At 36.7% G+C, this 26310-nt stretch overlaps 1 protein-coding gene across 5 annotated transcripts in view; it reads right to left on the bottom strand.

The window, feature by feature from the left end:
• Window positions 1-26262, bottom strand: part of ZC2HC1B (zinc finger C2HC-type containing 1B) — a 41596-nt gene extending 15334 nt beyond the window's left edge. For 2 of the 5 annotated variants that reach the window (XM_045499893.1, XM_045499892.1), the window contains exons 1-4: window positions 25783-26262; window positions 16200-16261; window positions 13457-13576; window positions 12790-12928 (exon numbers count right to left, since the gene is read on the bottom strand). In XM_045499893.1, the coding sequence (XP_045355849.1) occupies window positions 12790-12928; window positions 13457-13576; window positions 16200-16261; window positions 25783-25810 (349 nt within the window). In that variant the 5' untranslated portion in view covers window positions 25811-26262. Of the gene's footprint in view, window positions 1-12789; window positions 12929-13456; window positions 13577-16199; window positions 16262-20445; window positions 20639-21020; window positions 21667-25782 lie in introns of those variants that run through there. The other 3 variants (XM_045499890.1, XM_045499889.1, XM_045499891.1) reach the window with 3 other exon arrangements.
• Between the last annotated feature and the right edge of the window lie 48 nt (window positions 26263-26310).

The raw sequence follows: 26310 nt of genomic DNA, 5'->3' as shown, positions 1-26310 counted from the left end.
CTGGTGACCAGGGCGGATTGCACTACTGGGTCCTATAGGCCTTCTACACAAGACATCTACCTTCCTTCAAGACCAGGAAACATAAGTGACCTACCAAATACATAGAAACAAACACAGAGAATAAGAAAAAAAAAGACAGAGAATATATGCCAAACAAACAAAAAAAACAGACAAAATCTCAAAAACACACACAACTAAACAAAATGGAGATGAGCAATCTCCCTGATAAAAAGTTCAAAGTGATGTTAACAAGGATGCTCACTGGACTTGAGAGAAGAGTGGATGAAGTCAATGATAACTTCAACAAAGACAAAGAAAATGTAAGAACCAATCAGAGAAGAGAATAACGAAATGAAAAATGCACTAGAGGGAATCAACATAGATTAGAGGATGCAGAAGAATGGATCAACAATCTGGAAGACATGGTAGTGGAAATCACCCAAACTGAACAGCAAAAATAAAAAATAATTTTTAAAAATGAGGGTAGGTTGGGACACCTGGGTGGTTCAGTCAGTTAAGCATCTGACTCTTGATTTTGGCTCAGGTCATGATCTCACAGTCATGAGATCGAGCCCCATGTCAGGCCCCATACTGGTTGTGAAGCCTATAAGGTTCTCTCTCTCCCTTTCTCTCTGCCTCTCTCTCTCTATTTCTCTCTCTCTCTCTCTCAAAAGAAAAAAAAAAATGAGGATAGGTTAAGGGACTTCTGGGACAACATCAAGCATTTTAACATTCGTATCATGGGGGGCCCAGAAGGAGGAAAGCAAGAAAAAAGGGCAGAAAATTTACTGAAGAAATAAATAATTTTGAATAATTTCTTCAATAATATTGAAGAAACTTCCCTAATCTTGGGATGAAAACTGACATCCAGGTCCAGGAATCACACAGAGTCCCAAATAAGATGAACCCAAAGAAGTCTACCAAGACACGTAATAATTAAAATGTCAACAATCACAGATAAAGGAAGATTCTTAACAGCAGCAACAGGAAAGCAACTAGTTACATACAAGGGAATCCTCCACATAAGGCTATCTGCTGATTTTTTAGTTTCTGCTAAAACTAAAGTCATTTAGTCATTAAAGTTATTCTGCAGAAACTTTGAAAGCTAAAAAGGGGTGGCATGATCTATATTCAAAGGGCTGAAAGGAAAAAAAACCTATAACCAAGAATACTCTACCTGGCAAGGTTATCATTCAGAATTAAAGGACGGATAAAGAGTTTCCCAAACGAAAGTTAGAGTTCATCACCACTAAATTGGCCTTACAAGAAATGTTAAAAGGACTTAAGTGTAAAATAAAAGGCCATAAGTAAGAAAGTAAGAAAATTATGAAAAAAACAGTTTCACTGGTAAAAGCAAACATATAGTAAAGGTCAATCACTTATAAAGCTAGTATGAAAGTTAAAACACAAAAGTAGTTAAATCAGTTACATCTACAACAACATGCTACTACTAAACAACCAATGGATCAACAAAGAAATCAAAAAGGAAATCAAAACACACCCTGAAACAAATGAATTTGAAAACACAATGTTTCAATATCTTTGAGAGGCAGCAAAAGCAGCTCTAAGAAGGAAGTTTACAGCAATATAGCTTACCTCAAGAAGCAAGAAAAATATCAAGCTATCTAAACTTACACCTAAAGGAACTACAGAAAGAACAAACAAAGCCCAAGTTAATAGAAGGAAATAATAAAAATCAGAGCAGAAATAAATGAAATTAGGACTAAAAAAGCAATAGAGAAGATCAATGAAAATAAAAGATGATTCTTTGAAGAGATAAACAAAATGAACAAACTTTTAGTCAGACTCATCAAGGAAAAAGGAGAACTCAAATAAAATTAGAAATGAAAGAGGAGAAGGTACAACCAACAATATAAAGATACAAAGAATTATAAGGAACTACTATTGAAAATTATATACCAACAAACCGAACAACTTAGAAGAAATGGATAAATTTCTAGAAGCATGAAATCTTCCAAGACTGAATCATGAAGATGTAGAAAATCTGAACAGATCATTTACCAGTAATGAAACGGAATCAGCAAGGGTGCGTGGGTGGCTCAGTCAGTTGAACATCTGACTTCCACTCAGGTCATGATCTTGCAGTTTGTGAGTTCAAGCCCCGCATCGGGCTCTGTGCTGACAGCTAAGAGCCTGGAGCCTGCTTCAGATTCTGTGTCTCCCTCTCTCTCTGCCTTTCATCTACTTGCTTGCTCTCTGTCTCTCTCTCAAAAACAAACATTAAAAAAAAATTAAAAAAAAAAAAAAAGAAATTGAATCAGCAATCCAAAAACTCTGAACAAACAAAAGTCCAGGATCAAATGAATTTGCAGGTGAATTCTACCAAACATTTGAAGAAGAGTTAATATCTACCTTTCTCAAACCATTCCAAAATACTGAGGAGAAAGACATGCCTCCAAATTCCTTCTATGAGGCCAGCAACCTGATACCAAAACCAAAGCTACTACAAAAAAAAAAAAAAAAAAAAAAAAAAAAAAAAAAAAAATATATATATATATATATATATATATATATGCCAATATCTCTAATGAAATTTAAAGCAAAAACCCTCAACAAAATATTAGCAAACCAAATTCAAATTAATTCACATTAAAATAAGTAAGTCACAGAGAGGAAAAATACAGCATAGGGAATATAGTCAGTAACACCAATAATTTTGTATGATGACAGATGGTGACTACATTTACCATGGTGAGCACTGAGTAATGTACTGAATTGTTGAATCAATATGCTGCACACCTGAAACTAATATAACATTGTATGTTAACTACATGAATAAAAATAACTAAATAAAAATAAAAAATGTTTAAAAGATCATATACCACAATCAAGTGGGATTTATTCCCTGGGATGCAAGGATGGTTCAATATCTGCAAATTAATCAATGTGATACAACATGTTTAAAAAAATGAAGGATAAAATCCTTCATATAATCCTTTCAATAGAGGAAGAAAAAGCATTTGACAAAATTCAACATCCATTTATAATAAAAACTCTCAACAAAATGGGTACAGAGGGAACATACCTCAACATAATAAATGCCATATATGGCAAACAAAGAGCTAGCATCATACTCAATGGTGAAAGGTTGAGAGCTTTTCCCCTTAGATCAGGAACAAGACAAAGATGTCCACTCTCACAAGTTTTGTTCAACATACTACAAGAAGTCCTAGCCACAGAAAACAGACAAGAAAAAGAAATAAGAGACATATAACTTGGTAAGGAAGAAATAAAACCGTCACTATTTGCAGATGACATACTATATACATAGAAAACCCTAAAGACTGTTAGAACTAGTAAATTAATTCAATAAAGTTACAAGATACAAAATTAATATGCAGGAATCTGTTGCATTTCTATGCACTTTAAATGAAGTAACAGAAAGAGAAATTAAGAAAACAATACCACTTACAACTTCATCAAAAAGAATAAAATAAATAGGAATATATTTAACTAAGAAGGTGAAAGACCTGTACTCTGATAACTATAAAATACTGATTAAAGAAACTGAAGACAACACAAATAAATGGAAAGATACACCATGCTCATGGACTGAAAAATTTAATATTGTTAAAATGTCTATAATATCCAAAGCAATCTACAGATGCAATACAGTTCCTACCAAATTATCACTAGCATTTTTCACAAATCTAGCATTTTCACAGATCTAGAACAAATAACAAAATTTTTATGGAACCACCAAAGACCCTGAATAGCCAAAGAAATCTTGAGAAAGAAGAACAAAGCTAGAGATATCACAATCCCAGATTTCAAACTCTATTACAAAGCTCTAATAATCAAAACAGTATAGTCCTGTCACAAAAACAGCCATATGGAACAGAATAGAGAGAAGAAGGCAAGAATATACAGTAGGGAAAAGACAATCTCTTCAACAAGTGGTGTTGGGAAAACTGGATGCACACAAAAGAATGAGAATAGGCCATTTTTTTTTTTACACCATATACAAAAATAAACTCAAAATGAATTAAAAACCTAAATGTAAGACCTGAAACCATAAAAGTTCTAAAAGACAAACACAGGCAATAAACTCTTGGACATAGGAGTTAGTAATATATTTTTGGATCTGTCTCCTTAGACAAGGGCAACAAAAACAAAAATAAACTGGGACTATATCAAACTAAAAAATTTTGCACAATGAAAGAAACCATGAACAAGACAAAAAGACAACCTACTGATTGGGAGAAGATATCTGAAAATGATATATCTGATAAGGGGTTAGTATCCAAAATATATAAAGAACTCCCAGAACTCAACACCAAAAAAATCTGATTAAAAAATGAACTCAAGACCTGAATAGTCATTTTTCCAAAGAAGACATACAGAAGGCTAACAGGCACATGAAAAGATGCTCAACATCACTAATCAGGGAAATGCAAATCAAAACCAAAATAAAATATTACTTTACACTTGTCAGAAGGGCTAGAATAAAAAAAGACAGGAAAAAACAAGTGTTGGTGAGGATGCAGAGAAAGGTAACCCCCAAGCACTATTGGTGGGAATAGAAACTGATGCAGCCACTGTGTAAAAGAACATGGAAATTCCTCAAAAAATTAAAAATATAAATACCAGGGGCGCGTGGATGGCTCAAGCTAACTCTTGAGTTTGGGTCATGATTTTATGGTTGTGAAATCAAGCCCCGCCTTGGGCTCAGCACAGAGCATGGAGCCTACTTGGGATTCTCAGTCTCCACTCTCAAAAAAAATAAATGAACATATATATATATATATATATATATATATATATATATATATGGAGAGAAAGAGATAGAGAGGGAAAGAGGGAGGGGGAGAGGGAAAGAGTGAGAGAGGGAGAGCGAGGGAGGGAGGGAGAGGGAGAGAGGGAGGGAGGGGGAGAGGGAGAGAGAGAGAGACCATATAATCCAGTAATTCCATTTCTGGATATTTACCCAAAGAAATGAAAACACTAATTTAACATGGATGGACCTAGAGGGTAATAAAACAGAAAGATAAATAGCGTATGATTTCACTTATACGTGTAATCTAAAAAACAAATGAACGAACAAAAAACAGAAACAGACTTATAAATACAAAAAACAAAGTGGTGGTTGCCAGCAGGGGAGGGAGGTGCGGGGATGGGCAAAATAGGTAAAAGGGATTAAAAGGTAAAAACTTCCAGTTACAATATAAGTAAATCACCCTTTCAATAAAGGATGAATCTTAAATAATAATCCTAAACAAAGGATAAAGAAAAAAAGTCACCTCACCAAAAAAATATGTTTTTTAATTTTATAAAAGGAATCTGTAAGTTTCCTCACATTAGAAAACAAAACAAACACCAGACGCAATACAAAAAGCATTACCGAAAGCATCCTATCCTACTCCTTTTCTGCTTCCTCTGGTTAGGAAGGAAGGAAAGGAAGGAAAGGAAGGAAAGGAAGGAAAGGAAGGAAGGAAGGAAGGAAGGAAGGAAGGAAGGAAGGAAGGAAGGAAGGAAGGAAGGAAGAAAAAAGGCAGATTAAATTTATCAAGGAAAACTAACACAAGTACAGAAAATTAGGACGTGCTCTGTCAATGGGTAAAAGACCAACAACACCCACAATGATCGATCTCAACACTATTATAGTGGCCCAAGTAAAATATACTTTATTTTTCACATAGAGCTCTAAAATTTCATTCATTCAGCAACTGAAATAATCTCCTGTGTTAAGAATAGTCAAGGTAAGCTCTTTTCACACTGGAAAATTATTACAGCCAACATAATCCTTTACTCCACATTCCTGTGCACTTCAGTACCAAATAGTTCCATCTTCCCCTCAAAACTTAAAAATAAGTAAGAAGTAAATCAGTCATGGGGATAAAAAGTATAGTGTAGAGAATATAGTCAATGATATTGTAGTAAATTTGTATGGTGACAGATGTTAATTACACTCAACGTGGTGAGCATTTTGTAATGTATACAAATGTCGGATCACTAATGTGAACTAATTTACATGAAGTAAAATACACCTATTTTAAGCATACCGTCCAGTGAGTTTTAACAAATGTACACATTTGTGTAACCACTTCATTTAAAACACAGAACTGTTCCCCTCATGCCCCTTTTCAGTCAATATTCCCCCAAACCCAGTCTCAATCAATCAAAACTCCATTTTCTATCACTAAAGTTTTGGGTTTTTTTGTTTTGTTTTTGAGAGAGAGACAGCATGAGCACATGAGGGGGGTGAGGGACAGAGCGAGAGAGAGAGACTGAATCTTAAGCAGACTCCATGCTCAGTGTGGAGCCCAACGTGGGGCTTGATCCCACAACCCTGGGATCATGACCTGAGCTGAAATCAAAAGTGCGACATGCAACCAACTGAGCCACCAGGCACCCTTCCTGCCACTCAAGTTTTATCTGTTGTATAGTTTCACATAAGAGAATACCCATGTTGCTGCTTATATAGTAGCACTTTCTTCTTACTGTGGAGTTGTATTCTGTTTTGTAAATAATTACACAATTTTTGTATCTACTCACTTGCTGATGGACGTTTGCAGGGGGGTTTTCCCCCAGTTTATGCTATATAGAGCTACTATGAACATTAATATATAAGTCTTTTCTAAGGACACGTTTCCAGTTTTTTGCAAAAATACCTAGGTATAGAATTGCTCTATAAATAAGCGCATGTTTAACTTAAGAAAATACCAGTGCAGAGTAGCTGTCCTATTTTACACTCCCTTCAGCAGTGGGAGACTTCCAGCTGTTCCACATCCTTGCTATCATTTGTATTGTCAGTCCTTAATTTTAGCCATCAAGTGGGTATGTGGTAGTATCTCACCGTAGTTGTAATTCATATTTCCTTGACAGAAATGATGTTAAGTATCTTTTTATGTTCTTATTGGCCATTATTCTGTGATGTATCTGTTCAAATACATCTCTCACCTTTTTTCTTACTGGGTTGTCTTCTTGAATTTCAAGCGTTCTTTCTATATTCTTGATATGAGTCCTTTGTCAGTATGTATTATGAGTATTATCTCTCAGCCTGTGGCTTGCCTTTGCACTCTCTTAATGGTGTCTCTCAAGACTAAAATTTTTAATTTTGGTGAAGCCCAATTTATCAATTTCCTTTTTAAAAATCTGTACATTTTATATCCTGCTTAAGAAATCTTGGTTGACTCTTAGAGCAAAGATTTTTGGTTTTTCTAGAAATCTTACTGTTGTAGCACTTATAAGGTCAATGTTCCATTGTGAATTAATTTTTGTCAGTTAATTTTTGTCGATTAATTTTTGTATAAGGATCATGACTCATTTTCTCCAAATGGATATTTATGTCAAAAATCAATCGCCCATACGTGGATCTACAACCAGATACTCTTTTCTGTTCAATTGATACACCAATATCAAATTACTGAATAACTCTAACATCATAATAAGTCTTAACATCAGGTAGTGTAAGTCCTCCAATTTTTTCCCTTTTTTCCAAACTATCTTGGCTATTCCAGATCCTTTGAATTTCCATATAATTTTAAAGTCAACTGGTGAATTCCTATGTGGCAAAGAAAACTTGCAGAGGTTTTTACTGGAATTACACTGAGTCCATAGATCAATTTGGGAAGAACTGACATGGTAACATAATACTGAGTCTTTCAAATCATGAAAATGGTAAATCTCTCCATTTATTTTGGTCTTTTTAAAATTTCTCTGAACAGTGTTTCATGGTTTTCATTTTTCAAGTCTTACACATATTTTGTTAAACATACCCCTAAGTAGGGGCACCTGGGTGGCTCAGTCGGTTAAGCGTCCGACTTCGGCTCAGGTCATGATCTCACGGTCTGTGAGTTCGAGCCCCACGTCGGGCTCTGTGCTGACAGCTCAGAGCCTGGAGCCTGCTTCAGATTCTGTGTCTCCCTCTCTCTCTGACCCTCCCCCATTCATGCTCTGTCTCTCTCTGTCCCAAAAATAAATAAACATTAAAAAAAATAATTTAAAAAAAACCTTTAAAAAAAAACATACCCCTAAGTACTAATGCTTTTTCATAATTGTAAACGTATTTTTTTTTTAACATTTATTTATTACTGAGAGAGAGAGAGCATGAGCATGGGAGGGGCAGAGAGAGGAGGAGACACAGAATCTGAAGGAGGCTCCAGGCTCTGAACTGTCAGCACAGAGCTTGACGCAGGGCTCGAACCCGCAAACCCAGGGAGATCATGACCTGAGCTGAAGTCGGATGCTTAACCGACTGAGCCACCCAGGCGCCCCGATTGTAAACATATTTTTAATTTCATTTTTTAATTGTTTATGCCTAGTATATAAAAATATAAATTATTTATGTATATTGACTTTATATCCTGAAAAGTGTGTTAAATGAACTTTTAACTCCAGTAGCTTTCTTACAGTTTCCTAAGATTTTCTATATTTACTCATTCATGGTTATGTTGTCTATGAAGAAAGACAGTTTTACCTCTTCCTCTCCAATAATTTATTTCCTTATTTCGGTGGGTACTATATCTTTAGTACAGTATTGAACAGAAGTGGTCAGAAAAGACATCCTTGCTTTTTCTCATCTCAGTGGGAAAGTGTTCAGTTTTTCATCAAATGTAATGTTAACTGCAGATTGTTCAAAAATGTCCTTTTATTGAGGTGTTTCCCTTCTATTTCTACCTTTCTAAGAATTTTCTTATATAAACATGTACAGGGGTTGCATTTTGTCACAGGCTTTTCCTGTACCTAGTGGGATAATCATATGCTTTTACAAATATTTTGTTAATATGGTGAACTACATTTACTATTTTCTTCCCTCTACTTAACTGAGGTGTAATTTGTTCTTGAAACTTTTTAAAGAGAAAACATACAAAGCAATTGGTTTAAACTTTTTTTTCTTTTCTAATTATAAGCTTTTTTTTTTAAGCTATAAACCTCCTCCTTGCACTGTTGTAGCTGAATCCCACAAATTTTGATGTTTTCATTACCATTCAGTTCAAAATATTTTCCCATTTCTCTTACGATTTCTTCTTAAATCCGTGCATTAAGAAAAGCTGATAATTTCCAAATATTAGGAAATTTTCTAGATATATTTTCATCATAAATTTCAATTTAATTCTGCTTTGTCAAGTAACAATCTGCATGATATCTCAATCCTTTTACATTTACTGAAACTTACTTTGTGGCCCTACACATCCTGGACAAATGCTCCATGTGTACTTAAAAAGAATTATATTCTGCTGTTGCTACACGTCACATTATAGCTTTAGATACCAATTAGGTCAAACTGGTTGATACTGTTGTTCACATTAGAAAATGTCCTACGTCCTTACTAATTTTCCTGTTGCTTATTTCATTAGCTACTAAGAAAGGAACACTAAAATCTCTAAATATAACTGTGAATCTGTCTAGAGTTTTGTCAGTTTTTGTTTTCTGTTCTCTGAACTCTGTTACTAGGTACATAAACATTTAGGACTGATAGGCCTTCTTGATGAATATGTATGTTTAATCGTTACTCTTGTTAATAACACTTGACATTTGCTTTGCCTGATGTTAATATTAGCACTCAGGTTTTATGATTATTATTTGCATGTATATCTTTCCCCATGCTTTTAACATGCCAGTCTATAGTTGTTTTGACATTGCTGGTGTTTATTTCTCCTTTTATCTTTTTATCCAAGAGGGAAGGCACAGATCATAAATGTATGTCTCCACGAAATGTTTTCAAGCTGCACACACCCATGTAATCCAGCCCGGATCAAGACACAGAACATTCTCAGCAATGTTCCTCATGTCCACTCCTGCTCATCCCCACCCCTCCAAGGAAAACCGCTGACTGACTTCCAACCTCAGAGGTTCAAACCTGAAGTTTCTAAAACATTTGAGTTTCTGGTATTTATAAATCAGGAAATCTGCATTTCTGACATCCTTTGAGAAATTAGATATGGCCACCCTGGTGTATGTCCCCTTGAGGCGGCAGCAGCCTGCTAACATAGGAGCAGCTGTCCTGAGAGTGTGGTCTCTGTAGGCTACCTGGGTCACCTCCTTGTTTGCTCACCTGCCTGGCACATTTATTTACATCTTTCTATTTAAAGTGTGTTTCTTGTGGAAAGTATATAATTGGACCTTGCTTTATTATTCAGTCTGACAATCTGCTTTTTATCTGAAGGGTTTAGGTCATTTATACGCAACTATCCATATGGTTGGGTTTAAGTTTACCATCTTGCTATTTGTCTTTATCCCATCTTTTCTTTGTTGTCCCCCCCGCCCTTTTCCTATCTTCTCTTAGATTGAATTTTCTTCCATTTTATCTCCACTCCACCTATTGTCTTATTACTGATATGTCAATATTTTTGTGTGTTTACTCTAGGGTTTATAATAGACATCTTTAAGATATAATATTCTACCTTCAAACAATACTACACCTATTCATGTATAATGGGTACTAAACTTATTCATGTCTAATACACAGAAAACTTTCAACAATGTATGTCCATTTTCCTTACTTAACCTTATTGTATTGTTTTCATACATTTCACCACTTCCACATGCATAATCCTTACAATATGTTATTATTTATGTTTTAAATAGCCAGTTATAACTCTCAGATAACATTTACTCAATGGAAAACAAGACAAGGATATCTGCTTTCACCACTGCTGTACAATATAGTATTGGAAGTTCTAACCAGAGGATTTAGACATGAAAAAGAAATAAAAGAGACAAACTGGAGAGGAAGAAGTAAAATTACATCAGTTCACAAATGACATAATTTTAAATGTAGAAAACCCTGAAAATTCCACACCAAAAAAAAACAAAACAAAACAAAACAAAAAAACTGTTAGAGCTAACAAAATTCAACTGAGTTGTAGGATACAAAATTAATACCCTCAAATCAGTCGTATTTCTATATACTAGCAATGAACAATCTGAAAATAAACTTAACAATTCCATTTACTATAACATCAAAAATAATAAAATAGGAATAAATCAAACCAAAGGGGTGAAAGACTTGTATGTTCCTATACCTAGTTAATGAAATGTTGATGATAGAAATTAAAAAGAAAATAAATAAATGAAAAGACATTGCATGTTCATGGACTGGAAAACAATTTTGTTAAGACGATAACACTACTCAAAGCAATGTATAGATTTAATGCAATCCCTATAAAAATCCCAGTGGCATTTTCAGAAACAACAAAAAAAAAATCCATCCTAAAAATTCATATACAATCTCAGAGGTCCCCAAATAACCAAAACAATCGTGGAGGACTTTCAACACTTACTACAAACTTACTAGAGTAATCAAAACAGGTGTTACTGGCATAAAGACAGACATATAGAAAAACAGACTAGAGTAGCTCAGAAATAAACCTTCACATATATGGTCAAATGACTTTTTATAAGGGTGCCAAGATCACTCAATAGGGAAAGGATAGTCTTTTCAACAAACAGTGCTGAGAAAACTAGATACCCACATGTAAAACTAGATATGCAACTTCCAATGAAGCTGGGATCTTACCTTATGCCACATACAGAATTAACTCCACCTGGCTCAAATACAAAACTGTAAAAGCTGAAAATATAAAACTCTTAGAAGAAAGCACATGGGGAAGGCTTCATGACATGGATTTTGCAATGATTTTTTGGATCTGACAATCAAAAGCTAGGAAACAAAAGAAAAATAAACTGCACTTTTATCAAAATTAAAAAAAATTTGTGTATCAAAGGATACCATCAAGAAAGTGTAAAGACAAAAAAAAAAGTGAAAAGAAAGTCTACAGAATGGGAGAAAATACTTGAAAATCTTATATCTGATAGGGATTAATATTAATATTAATCTAATAGAGTCTCTAGCCCTAATTTCCAATTTACAGAAAAATAGAGGATAGAGGAACAAGTTAAACATTAGCCTGAGTAAAAAAAAACCAGACAAATCTAGAACAAGAGATATCCTAAAAGATGTCCTAAAAGATATCCTAAAAGCCTACTGGCTTAGTAAGGGTATTGTGCAAGATTAAAGAAGAGACAACAACAAAAAATGCATGATTCTTGGATTGTGATTAGGGAGCAAGGAGTGAGCTTTAAAAGACATTCTTAAGATAACTGGGAAAATATGAATCCCTATATTATGCAAGAAAATGCACGCATACTTCAGAAACGCATACTGATACAGTTAAAAGTAAAGTGTTATGATGTCTGAAACTTAGTGTTAAATAGTTCTGTCCCCCCAAAAATAAGACAGAAAATATGACAATGTAAACAACTGTCAAATTTCAATGGAAGGTATGGTGTATGAGTGATTACTGTACTATACCTTCCTCTTTTCAGTAAATTTGAAAATTTTCAAAATGAAAAGTTTAGGGTAAAAAGCCTTTAGGCCACTAAATTGCACAACTTAAAATGGTTAAGACAGTGAATTTCATATTATGGGATTTTTATCTCACAACAAAACCCTATCCCCCTGCCCTCCCCACCAAAAACAAACAAACAAACAAACAAACAAACAAACCCAGAGCTTGGGTATCTGACACTGTATTGGAGAAGTATCCTGCACAGCCCCATTCTCATAGACCATGATGTGAACGGTGTCTCCTGGAGTTATGTAGTGGTCTTATGTTGAAACAGAGTTAGAAAGAAACACAGAATCTTTATACGGAATTAAAATAAAATTAGGATAAGATATATTGTATGATAAAAATACTTTTATAATTTGTTATTATTAATTTTAGAATGCAGAGGAGGAAGCAAGGCATGATGATCTGGCCCCGAATCAAGCACAATTGGTTAAGAATAAAATGCCCAAAGCAAACCAAACTGGCCCCACACCTGGGTTGATGGATGGAGGAGGTGGAGGTGGGAGAGGTCGGCCTTCTTTAACGGCTAGTGTAGACTGCTTGGCTGAACGGATTGCATTAATGAAATCTTCATGCTGTTGTCTCCAGTTAGATCTCCTCACAGGTTGATGCTATAAAAAAGAAAACCAATATATACTAACCTCGACTGTACATCTGTCCCTTGCAACTTTATTTTAAGCTGGGATTTAAATTTACAGGACATAGGACTGTGAAATTTGGAGGGAAAAGAAAATCTGTGTTCAAGAGTACAAAAAGAGATTTGGAAAAATACAGTAATAAAATTTGCAAGTCACAACAGTGTGGGAAAACACAAAATAACAATCAGAAAAACAAACGACAACACTTTACAGAAAGACTTAACTGTAAGATGAAAAGGGACTTTCTTCCAAGTTAATTGCGAGATTTAATGCTACACTAATGAAAACATAAACGAGATTCTTTTTTGCCACATCTGGAAAGTATCTGAAATACATTTCGAAATCTAAGTGAGCCTGATTAAAAAGAAAACAGTAAAGGTGGATTATACTTACATGACATTACACTGCACTATCAAGCAAAAATGAAACCAGAGAGCCAAAAAGGGGCTTTAATGTACTTAAGGATGTAATCAAGAAGAACAAGCACGATACTGATAGTACCTTGGACTGAGGAGCTGTTCTCACAATGAGAATGTCAGTGCCCTGTAATCTTTGTTTCAGGGAATTGAAAGGTTTACGCTTTTTGTTGAAGAGTTTCCTACATATTGGTCCATGTCTTTCCTAGAAAAGAAACAGTGGGGATTAAAATTTTTAACATGTATAGTCACAAGGTTTGTACTCAGGCAGCCCCCACTAGAATGACGGGGTTCACCTTCGGAGCCAAGTTCATTCTCTAACTCTCAAATCACAGCAGAGCAAATCCATCTGGCTCTCTCCACCCATGTTACACATCACTAGATATTGCGTGAGGGCAAGGTCAAGAAAAGGCCTCCACAGCTACAGAGACTTATTTCGAATTTGGTTTTATACACTGAACTCTACCACTTAGGCTGCGTGAATGATTCCAGGCATTAAATAATGTTGAGAAGGCAAACATTCTAGTTTAAATCGAAATAAATATTTTTGATATTGAGCTAGGTACTCACTGAAGCCAAGGAAATTTTCCTGTCTCCTGTTTCCTGCCTCCACGGTTTCCAAATTCCACGAGCAAGGCATCCAGTAACATAACAGGGAATCTGAGTCCCAGCAATCCTAATATTCCATTTTACCGTTCTTTTGAGATAGCCCTTTGCATACAGCAGGGGGAAACTTAGCTCCTACCGATGGAACCTTCTCAAGAAAACTCTTCTTACTACTCAGCAATTTCAAAATTGAATTCAACGGGGCCACTTTTCTACATAGAGCACGTTAAACTACTTAACTTCCTCAAGGAGTGGAGAGGTTTCAAAGAAATATTTGAGAACATCTGCAAAAGACAACTGGGACAACCATACAAATAAGTGAAGAATACACTAATTCCATTTACATTATGAAGATATTTTCCTTTAATTTATCCAAACATTTCACATCCATGAAGTCATCTATTTCAGAGCAAATCTAAACTTTTAATATTAAGTTTTAAAGTGTTACAATATTTAACATTTAACAGATAATCGGCAGGGAAAACATTCTTTACTCCAGCCAAGTAATCCTTTAAGTAGTCAACATTTCTAGTACATAAAAAACGGCACCAACAAACAGAGCTTTGCCTGTGTACCACCCTTACAAAATCTGCTAGGGCATCACTGCTATAGAATTATGCCAACAACTTTGCACTAAATGGCCTCTTCCTTGGTGGATATGGAACTCATAATGGTTAACACACAGTTCCTTTGTCCAGACCCAACAAAATACGGACTCTATAAAAAATCCCTATACTTGGTTACAAACAAGCTATACCATTTTATTTTTTTAAGTTTTATTTAAGTAATCTCTACATCCCATGTAGGGCTCAAACTCATGACCCCAAGATCAGGAGTCACATGCTCTACTGATTGAGCCCGCCAGGTGCCCTCCATTTTATTATTATCTTTTTAAAGTTTATTTATTCTGAGAGAGATAGAGAGGAAGAGAGACTCCAAAGCAGGCTCCGCATTGCGGAGCCTGGATGTGGGGGCTTGAAGCCACAAACCATGAGATCATGACCTGAGCTGAAATCAAGAGTCAGACACTCAACTGACTAAGGCATCCAGGCGTCCCCTCCATTTTAAATTAAAGGAAAGAAAGGTATCACATCATTCGATCAAATGCTCTTTGTAGCCTGGAGATAGGCCTAGAAAGTAAAAACCAAGAAGACGCAAAGACACATTTGACATTCAGTGATTCCATTTCAAGTGGAATGGTACCTCCTAGTTCTGCAACTCATCCTTATGGGGTGCAAGCCTGGCTTGGCAAAAAGCAGCACACCAGTGGATTCCTGGGCCACAACAGGCGCTGTGAACTCCTGTTTCTAAATTCAGGAAGCGCTAACTATAGTTAATCAGAACAGGTATTTCATTTTTAAAATTCCCCAGAGAAACAAAACTTACAACCTTATTATATAGTCTTTTGCCCCAAATGTAGTCAGGTATATGGTCCAAAACCTTTAAGTCTGCTTATGTCTCCTTATGTCTAAGGAGCATTTTATGTCTAAAATGTATAATCTCATAGTTGTATTATCACCGTAAGTTGTTTGTTTGTTTTTAATCATTTTTCTTGGGCATCTCTTTAGAATACCGAGGTCTAATACCTGTTTGATTCCCCAATTTTTAAATAAATTAAGCTTTTATTCCACTTTATAGGCATCAATCAGGGGACTTGACAAGCAGTTAGCTTGAATCTGATTAACAATTAAATCTTGGAACAGGCCTTACATCCATTTTGTTCAAATTACATAAAACCCCTGAAAATTGAAAGGTTCTGTCTTCATACGTGGCAAAGCAGGAAACAGAGGGAGGTTAAAGGACTTGTCAGAATTAGTGACAAATTTGAGGCTAAAAGCCAAGTTTCCAGATGCTCCAAATTCAATGTTCATTCCTCTTGACTAGCTAATTTCCCTGGTGCTTTGGCCTTAAAATTTGAATTTTTGATGCTTATAGAAAAGGCAAAAGAGCCAAAAGCTCTCAAGAGACAATGAGCTGTGCCAAAACACTTTCATCTGGCATCCTTTTTCTAAGAGTACCATGTTTAATTACACTCCCTTCTGAATGGGGTGGCATCTATCCGCCTCAGTGTCCTCCGGGCCTGCCAGCCATAGGTTATCCTACCCTCTTCCCTCGCTTTCTCTCCACATCTGTCTTTAATCTTTGCCGCTACAGCCTCCTCACTGACTTGACAGTTCATTTAACTCCAACGAAACACATCTACAAAATGTCTTTATGTTTACCAGAACATCTGCTGCAAAGCGTCTTCCACAGACTTCACAGGGAAGTAACTCCTGATTGCCATCTGTATAAGATCCAAAAGCACATTATGTTAGTTTCGTGGAACTGCCTGCCCAAGAAGAAATGACTAACTGGAGGGGACCTCAATAGCTTGATCTCCTCACTCTTTTCCCTCCCCACCAACTTCTCTTAGGAAGATATTTCATGAACTCACCCATTTTCCTCTTCTAACAGAGACTTCTCACTTCACTAAACAGGTAAATTCCATATCCTTCAGGCAACCAGAGTACATTTAATATACTCCTAAACTAAGCACCTGATAGCCTTGCTTTAGACAGAAGTACAAAGTTAATACTTTAGTATAAAGTCATAAATTAACTGGGGCACCTGGGTGGCTCAGCTAGTTGAACGTCTGACTGTGGATTTTGGCTCAGGTCAATGATCTCACGGGTTTGTGGGATTAAGCCCTGCACTGGGTTCCATGCTGACAGCACAGAGCCTGCTTGGGATCCTCTCCCTCTCTCCTCTCTGCCCATCCCCTCACTTGTGCGCACGGTCTCTCTCAAAATAAATAAATATTTTTTAAAAGTGATAAATTACCTAACAGTAACATCTCTAAGATTCCTACTAGAGTGCAACGTCTGTGTGTGTGCTAAATGAAGGCATGGCAATTTATCATAGGTCATATGTAAAGGATCACCTAATAATCAAATTTAAGGTCAACTTTCCTGAGAATGGCTTTCTCTCTCTCAAAGAGTTTTGCAGGAAAAACTCCTACCTGAGAGAGAGTATAAAATACTGATGAAAAGGACCGAGTAGAAAGAACTGAGGAGTTCTATCTAAATCAAGAAAGATGGGACCATTACAGTGGAGAAGCATGTGAGGATAAGCATCATCCTAGGGGTGGTGTTGGTGTCAGACCTCTTACTGAGGTCAGTGAAGAACACTTACTGCTGGCATTTTCTATACAGTTGTGAATGAGTGAAGGACTATAGTCACCATATGCTCACTACTTGCTATTGTTATTGATATTCAACTATAGTGTTTTAAAAGTTAAATGAAGAATAAAGTCAAATACATTTAAAAAAAAAAAGGCACGAGATTGCACCCACATACGTCCCATGTCTCAAAGTACCTGACCCATAGTAAGGTGCTTAGTAAATACTTGTTGAATGTATGGGCCAAACAAGAATTGAGTTTCTACCACAAGACCAGTCATTCAACAAATATCTGCTACATGCAACTCTGTAGAAATATTGAGAGAAACCATACATACGTCCGGCACAGAAAAGAATGTGGGCATCAATTACATTAAAGTTAGATAAGTGTCAAAAGAAAAGGAAAACATGGAATTCTGAGAAGATTTTGCTTCATATTACTTAAAGTTCACCTGGAGTTGAATACATAAAGATTAGAAAAGCTGATCATGGAGAGGACTTTATATTAGATTAACAATCTGGGCTTTATCCTACAAACAAGGGGAACAATCACTGACATGAAGAAGAATCTGAACAGAGCTGTGGAAGGTTCATGTGACAAAGGTGAGGAGGGCCGAATGGACGGTAGTGGGAGGGAAGATGGGATTTCAGTTAAAAAGCTAAAGGTGTAGGCTGGAACTGGAAAGAAAAGAGGAAATGGGAGACACCAGGCTCAAAGAACTGACAACATGACTAGCTGTGGAGGGAGTGGGGAAGTGGCAAAGAGAGAACAGTGCTGAAGGACACAGAACATGGTCGGGCTGTGGACAGAAACAGAATTTGAAAAGAAGGGCCATCTTAGTAAGAAAAATGACCTCAGCTTTGGAAATACTGAGTTTGAGAGAGTCATCCAGCCAGCAGGATGGAAATGAGGGAGGTCAGGGCTAGAGACACAGATGTAGGCTTTGTTTGGAGAGTGATGTAAAGGCATGATATTGCCAGGGAAGAGGTCATGGAAAGAGAAGTACAGGGATGATCCCTAGGGAACTCCGTATTTAAGGGCCAAGAAGATGAGGATGATAAGCCAGAAGGAGAAACAGGAGAGAACAGGGTCATGGAAACCAAGAAAAGGTTTGAAAAAGGAAGGACTGATTAACAGGAATCAGATGGTAGCTCATTACAGACATTGTTGATTTAAATGATTTCTTCTCACATCTGCCAGATGGTATTGTATTTGCAACACAGGTCATCCATTACAGCATACAGAAATATTACTCTTCCTCTCTGTTCTTTTGGCCTTCTAACTCTGTAAAACTGGGTCTTAAAATTGTTTTTTTTTTTCAGCAAGAATATTCCACCCTTCCACACACTTACTAGTGAATAAAAGGTACTCATCTTAATTATAAAACTGCTTTTTCTAAACTGCTAATGAAGAATGATTTTTATGATTATTACTGTGACGTTTGTGTAGTGTTTTCCGGTTTCCCAAACGCTTTTCCTACGTAATCTCCTTTACTTCTCACAGCAGCCCTGCAAGACAGAGTTGGTACCACCTTTTTTTTTAACAGATAAGAAAACAGAGATGGAAAGTTGGGGGACTTCTCGAGACCACAGGTAGTAAGCAATAACACTGAGACTCAAAACTTGAGTCTCTGTCTCTACAAGTATTAAGACTATGGATCCAACCATCACCATAAGTGCAGATATGTCAGTACTAACCTGCAAAACAAATGGAAGTCCCTGAAGGATAAATAGCCTCTGATTTAAATCCATGAGTTTTAATTAGTTCAGTGAGTTTAAAATAATGAGATACAATATTCAACAGAACACCTGGAATACTGCATTCTGAAGCTTGACTATAAGGAAGGGAACACGTGCCTAAGTCACTTAAACCAAACATGGAGATCAATGAGGTCTATAGTACTTGTTCCAGAATGCTGAATCACATAGAATATATGATCACTAGAACCTTAAAATAATTTAAAACAACCAAAAGGCCTTGCAACAGGTGAATGGTTATACTGTTAACATCCAAACCCTGGAATACTGTTCAGCAACAGAACACTATTGATATATGCAACACCTAGATGGATCTCAATGCTGAGAAAAGCCGATCTCAAAAGGTCACATACTGTATGATTTCATTTGTGTAACAATCTCAAAATGACAAAATTATAGAGATGGAAAATAGGATTGCCAACAAGGAAGGCATGGAGGTGGTTGAGACTATACAGGATACAATGAGGGAGACCTTTGGGTAATGCAATAGTTCTGTAGCTATAATGTGGTTGTGGTTATTATACATGTAACAAAATGGTCTGGAACTATAAATGCACATTGCACCAATGCATGTTTCCTGGTTTTGATATTGTACTATAGTTAAACTGGACCTTAAACTGGGGAAACTGGGTAAAGGTGAATGGGATCTCTACTATTTTGCAATTCTTGTGCACTAATTTTATCAAAATAAAAAGTTTAAAAAAACATCTAGGGGTCAGCAAATTGTGGCCAGTAGGCCAAATCTGGCACTGTATGTTTTTGTACATAAAGCTTTATTAGTAAAGAATCACACCCATTTGCTTGTTTATATAATATCTATTGCTGCTTTCACACTACAACAGTAGAGTAGTTGTTAACAGAGACCGTATGGCCTACAAAGTCAAAAATTATACTAAAAAATAGGTTGCCAATCAGTGAATGAGAATATAGTGATTAAAAACGATCTGTGGGAGAATAACATGGAAATGTTAATGATACATTTTTATTCATATATTTACAAATAAAGACTGGAAATAGATCATTACATGTATAGATATACATACACACACACACACACACATATGTGACACACACACCTAAGTGATAATAAAGGTGCACATTTAGTTTCCTGCATTTTCAATTTTTCTACAAAGAATACTCATTATTGTTTTAAAAATTAAAACACTGACATTTTTAAAAAGAACCCTTTGATAGGAAATATTCTAAAACAGTAAGTACCAACTTAGCTATTTGTCTTTACCCTAAGAGGAGTATTACTTAGTAGACTATTAAAGTGGCCACTGTTTTTATACATTGGCTATTATTTTTATACATTGGTTTAAAATCTTAAGACAATTTTTTAAACAAGGAAAATAAAGTGATCTGGAAGCCATCAACAGTTTTGTTTAGCATGTTAACAATGAAAAATAAGCATCACAAAGATCTCGGTTCAAAAATTTTATGAGAAGCCTGGAGAGGATTATGGCTGTAATGAAATTGGAAAAAATTTTACTTCTGACGAGACCTACTATTTCTGAGCTGGAAGTTAAGAATACTCTGTACAGACACCTACCAATCCACACTTCCTTACAAAGGCATGGTAGAAAAAAGAAAAGACATTTTCTCATTCAGTTGTCAGCGAATCAAAAAACTCTTACATTGTCCTTTGCAGTCCAGAACATACAATTACTACCAATATCAACATCTTCCATGGCCCTATGGTGAAGGGGGTAACAACTTATTAACTTATCTCAGGAACATGAGTTCTGAAAGAAAAAAGAGGAATTAAGACAGGATGGCAGAGAGAACACCCAAATCAGTTTTTGCTTTCCCCCCAAGTCCCCAAAAAACTGCAGTAAAGGAAAAGAGACAAAGAGAGCCACAGGTCATGGAGGAAGGAAGACAATAAAAAAATTGGACTCTGGAAAACTGATAGACATAAGTGACCCAGAAGACTTAAAACTACATCAACATCCACTTCCCAACCAACACTGCAGAACCCTTCAAAGTTGTAGGAATCCCCAGAGCAGCAAGTATCTGTGGAATTAGGACGAGATACATGAGGTAGAGCCTGCTAAAATATGGAGGGCCAAGATGAAAGAGTTCTGAAAAGAGTGGATTCCTAGACGCCCCCCCCCCCCCCCATACCTGCTGGGTGACTGCCCTCTCCAACTGTAGCCTGTCTACTCTCCCAAAAGGATTGAAAGAGGAGGTCTGCCTACCTATGTCTTCAGCAGCGCCTCATGTTGCCTGATTATTTGTGGTAGTTACATTCTATAAAGTCTCTGTGAGCACTGAATGGGCAAATACAGACTTACTACTTCTAGGGGAAATACAGTGTCAAGGTCCTGTGAGCCTCTGGTCATCCTATTTTTATCAACCTATCAACCTATTTAAAGACACCCTGTATAAATATATATTGTTGATTCAGTAACCATGAACACTCATAGCCAGCAATGCTATAACTCATGCCTGGATGAAGCTTATCTAACAGACATAGTTTCTCCATAAGGCACATCACAGACTTCCTGTACTCAGAAACACTAGAGTACATTTCAACACTGTGTTTGGGGGTCATTTTGTACAGCAAAATCACCAAGAAAAATTGCAAAAATATGAAAAATGTGGCACAGACTGTGAAAAGGACACTTGTTTACAGGATGAGAGCTGAAACAAGGCAGGGCATCACTTTGTTCTAATTTTGCTGAGAACATGCACATCGGGTGACTCACCTTTTTTTCTTTTAAATATTTGTATTTGAGAGAGCACTGGCAGAGGAGGGGCAGAGAAAGAGAGAAAGAGAGAGGCTGGGTGGGTGACAGAGGATCCGAAGCAGGCTCTGCATGGACAGTAGAGAGCCAGAAGCAGGGCTTGAACCCACAAACCACAAGATCATGACCTGAGCAAAAGCTGGGCACTTAACCTTAGACTGAGCCACCCAGGTGCCCTGTGACTCAACTTTTTAACTGCTATGTGCAGGTCTGCAAATGACCATGAAAGCACCACAATATTGTTTTTAGGTTTTCAAATTTTAGCAAGTAGGCAAATTTGCAAATAGAGACTCAATTAATCAAGGTTGATGACATATGCGTGCATATATGGTGATTAACCTAGTGATTACTTTCATGAATAGTGATGCTGAAAGCAGAGAATACTCCAAATCCCCGTCCTCTACTTGACTCAGAACTCTGCCTACCAGACTTACTCTCAAGGCAGAATGAAAACTTCCCTGAGAATATAACCATTCCATGACAAAATACTTAAAGATACCAACACTGGAAAGATACCCAAAGAGCTCACTCAGACTACAATAAAGCTCAAAATTATCAAATGTCACTTATCCATTCAGAATTTCCAGTGTCTCCTTTCTCTAGTCTTTTTTTTTTTTTTTAACTTTTTTTTTTTAATGTTTATTTATTTTTGGGACAGAGAGAGACAGAGCATGAACGGGGGAGGGGCAGAGAGAGAGGGAGACACAGAATCGGAAACAGGCTCCAGGCTCTGAGCCATCAGCCCAGAGCCTGACGCGGGGCTCGAACTCACGGACCGCGAGATCGTGACCTGGCTGAAGTCAGACGCTTAACCGACTGCGCCACTCAGGCGCCCCCTTTCTCTAGTCTTAATGAGCCAACAGACAGGAATTTCCGAAGATCTGAAGAAAAACTCTAGCATGTAAGCCCAAAACAAATAAAAAAGCAATTTAAATAAAAACTAAAACTCTTAGAAATTAAAAGTCTTCTAGGAAAAATGAAAAACTCAACAAAGTTTGGAAGATACACTTAGGGAAATCTTTCAGAAAGTAGAGTAAAACGGCACAGAGATGGGAGAGAAACATAAGCAATTTGAGTACCTCTGGTCCAGCAGGTCCTACTCCAAATAACAATTCAAGAGAAAAAAAGGAGAAAACACAGGGAAGAAAATAAAAAACTTGAACGATTTCCAGAAGTGAAAGGACATGAGCCTCCATTGAAAAGACACCACACAATAGATGAAAATAGATCTGTAACATCGTGAAATTTCAGAATGCTAGAGACAGAATTCTACGGAGATGAAAATAACAACATACAAAATATTAGGAATCAGAATGGCTTCAGATTCCCATATAGATTTATAAAATGGGGGGAAAAAATCCTCTAAACTTCAGAGGGAAAATAATCTACAACCTATAATTTCATACCCAGCCGAGCTATTTATCAAATATGAGAGTTGAGTGTATTTTTCAACATGCAGGGTTTCAAGAAGTTGACTTCCCACATACCCTGTCTCAAGAATTACTGGAGGATGTGCTCCACAATGTGAGTAAAACATACAGCAAATAGGCAATTCAACACAAGAGGGAAAGTAACTCCCAAGATAACAGCTGGAAGAACTAGAAGGCAACCAGTCCGTATCTGAAGGTGTGTAATGAAAAATTGCCAGGTTGAAGGCTGCTGTGAGCAAGATATTCATTGCCTTTTAATGGGAGGACAGTATGTCCTAGTGTATCTGGCTCCCATTCTGTTCTATACTTGGCTTATTTGACCATGTCCCATTGGAGTGCTTGTTCTCCCTTCCCATTCTGACATCTACATGAGCTGAGGACACCCATTTCACTCCACAGGAAGGTTCTGCATTGATCTTCAGATCATGGTGACCTTAGAAGCAGAAAATATAAAATGAGCATTCAGCCACTAAGCATATTTATGCAGGAGATCCAAGATGTTCAACTGAGAGGACTTGTGTTCCCTAGGATTCACTCATCATCTGGCTCAATGACATCTCCACCTGGGGCTCTTGTAAATTCTAGATGTGGAACTCAGGCTCAGAGACCATTCAGCTCAAGCATGCCTTCATCAACTGGTAGTAAATACTACCTTCATAAAGCCAGATTAGTGTTTCAAAACTACACTACACAAGATATTGTATTTAGGAATACCATACAGGTGATGATTAATATAGACAGTACTTAAGAGTTCCTGCGGGGAAAGAGTGGAATGAAATTGAGGATGGAACCACAGATAGCTATGTTCTATTTCTTAAAAAAAAAAAAAAGAAAAGAAAAAGAAAGTAAGGCCATTAGAATTTTTACCTTATCCTGATTCTTCATTGTAACAACCAAGGTGGATAAAACATACTGATCAATGCGCAAGAAAAAGCGACATAAATGTACTGATAATAGTAAAGTTACAAGCTGGTTGGAGCTGTCTGTCCTTTACCTGAGATGATTTGATGACATCACAATGGAGGTATGGATACAATGGGCCACACAACAATATACACAAGTGGTAATAGCTCTTGATACTTAAACTTGTAAAACAACAGTTTTGAAGTATCTGAAAGTGACTTTATAACAAGTAAAAAGTAAGCTCATACAAAATAGGGGCTTCCAGTACAGCAGGCAAATTCTTCATGACTTTGCCCTCTACCTGGGATGCCTCAGGCCTTTTTTCTCCTACCTAACCTGCAGGCTTAGGTCCTAGCATTCCTTCCAAGTTTAAGCAGTGGTGGAATGTCTTCCCTATCCATTCATTTATATACTCCTTAGTGAACATTTATCAAATGCCACAAGTTGTTTTAGACCATGCAGATAAAGCAGCAAAAATTCCCTACCATAGTGAGAGGAGAATGAAAAACAAGATGCCAACACATGCTAGGGAGACCATAAAGCAGGGAAGGAGCATAAAAAATGCAGGGGAGGAATGTTGCTATTTTTAAATACGGTCAGGTGAAAGCTTATAGTTGGAGGTGACAACTGAAAACCAACCTTAAGTAAGCTTTATTTGAGGTAAGCCCTTCAAGGGGAACAGCAAGTACCAAGATCCCCATTTCAAGTGGTACTTATCAGTGACTTCGTGTGGTCAGATTCTGCTGCACACCCTGCCTCCACAGATAATGCGGTCTCTGAAGGCAAAAGCCCCCTTATCGCTCTGGACTCAACATTCACAAGGACCTTCTGTTAAGTTCCCAACCATTGTTTATAAATAACTCAAATCATAAATACTCCAAAATTTTACACAATAACCCAAAATATGTAAATTTTGCTCTCTAGAATAGAAAGATGATCTTTAAATTTGGAGGATAACCAGCCTAAGTCACAATAATACGTCAGCAAGATTCATGGCTTGTAGTCACCTTTCCTTGACTGCAAAATATAACATGTGCTGATTTAAATGTGTTGAATCAAGTGAAGTGATATGAGAAGCTCCTAAGGTGGGGCACCTGGGTGGCTCAGTGGGTTAAGTATCTGACTCTTGGTTTCGACTCAGGTCATGATCTCACAGTTGAGTTCAAGCCCCGCATCAGGCTCTTCACTGGCAGCGGAGAGTCTGCTGGGATGCATTCTCTGTCTCCCTCTCTCTCTGCCCCTCCCCTGCTCTTGTTCTCTATCCCTCTCAAACTTAAAAAAAAAATATATATATATATATATATATGGTGTATATATATATATATATATATATATATATATATGGTGTATATATATATATATGGTGTAAAAAAAGAGGCTCCTTAGGAATCTGAATAATATCAAGTCAAAATAATATTCCAAGTCTAAGATTCTTGATGGTTTGCTGGTTTTAATACCTTCAACTGAGATAGCTACCAAAATAAATGGTCAATCTTGTCAGGATTTAATACATTCACAGAGTTATTAACATAAACCATCACTTGACCTTGTGCTTCTGCAGACTGACACTTAAACATACACTCCCCAGTCAGTCTATTTCTATAAAGACAAGCTCTTCTGCTGAGTATCAGTGCTGGTTGAGTACCTAATGCTACTGGTTTTCACAGCTCTTAAAAATCCTTGAGTACCCAGATTTACAATTTAAAACAAACAGAACAAAATAACACCCACCAAGTTTGGAAACGTTGTAATCAAATGAATTATAGAAAAGCCTTTCTAATAATTTAGTTACCAAATGCAGCTCACCGGCTAAAAACGCTTCTGTCTCAGCCATTCTGTTCCCAACTCAGACCAACAGTGTCCACGGATTTTTTTTTTTTCCCAGAACAGTCCAGATAACACATTAGTCATGGACACAGGAACAAGGGTCACTAACAACTCATCTGTTGCAAGGAAGTCACAGTTTACCAAATAATTAACAATTGTGATGGTGTCATTGCTTGAGCCGTGAAGAGGTTTTACAGGGGAAACCAAAAACAAAACAAAACAAAACAAAAACCTCACCAAAAAAACAAGGAAAGTTTTCAACTATGTCTTTTAATCAAATATGAACGATTCCAAGCATTAAATAATGTTTGAAAGACAAACTTTCTGGTTTAAACTGAAATAAATATTTCTGATTTTGAGCCAGGTACTTACTGAAGCCAAGGAAGTTTTCTTCATTATTTCTTCTTCTACTTCCTGTCTTCACTGTTCCTAAATTCCAAAAGTCAGTCATCCAGTAATTGAGTCTCAACAACCTTAATATTCAGTTTTACCATCCTTTTGAAATAG

The sequence above is a fragment of the Leopardus geoffroyi genome, chromosome B2 (genome assembly GCF_018350155.1).
Source record: "Leopardus geoffroyi isolate Oge1 chromosome B2, O.geoffroyi_Oge1_pat1.0, whole genome shotgun sequence".
Lineage (NCBI taxonomy): Eukaryota > Metazoa > Chordata > Mammalia > Carnivora > Felidae > Leopardus > Leopardus geoffroyi.
This window is presented reverse-complemented; position numbering and strand designations above follow the sequence as displayed.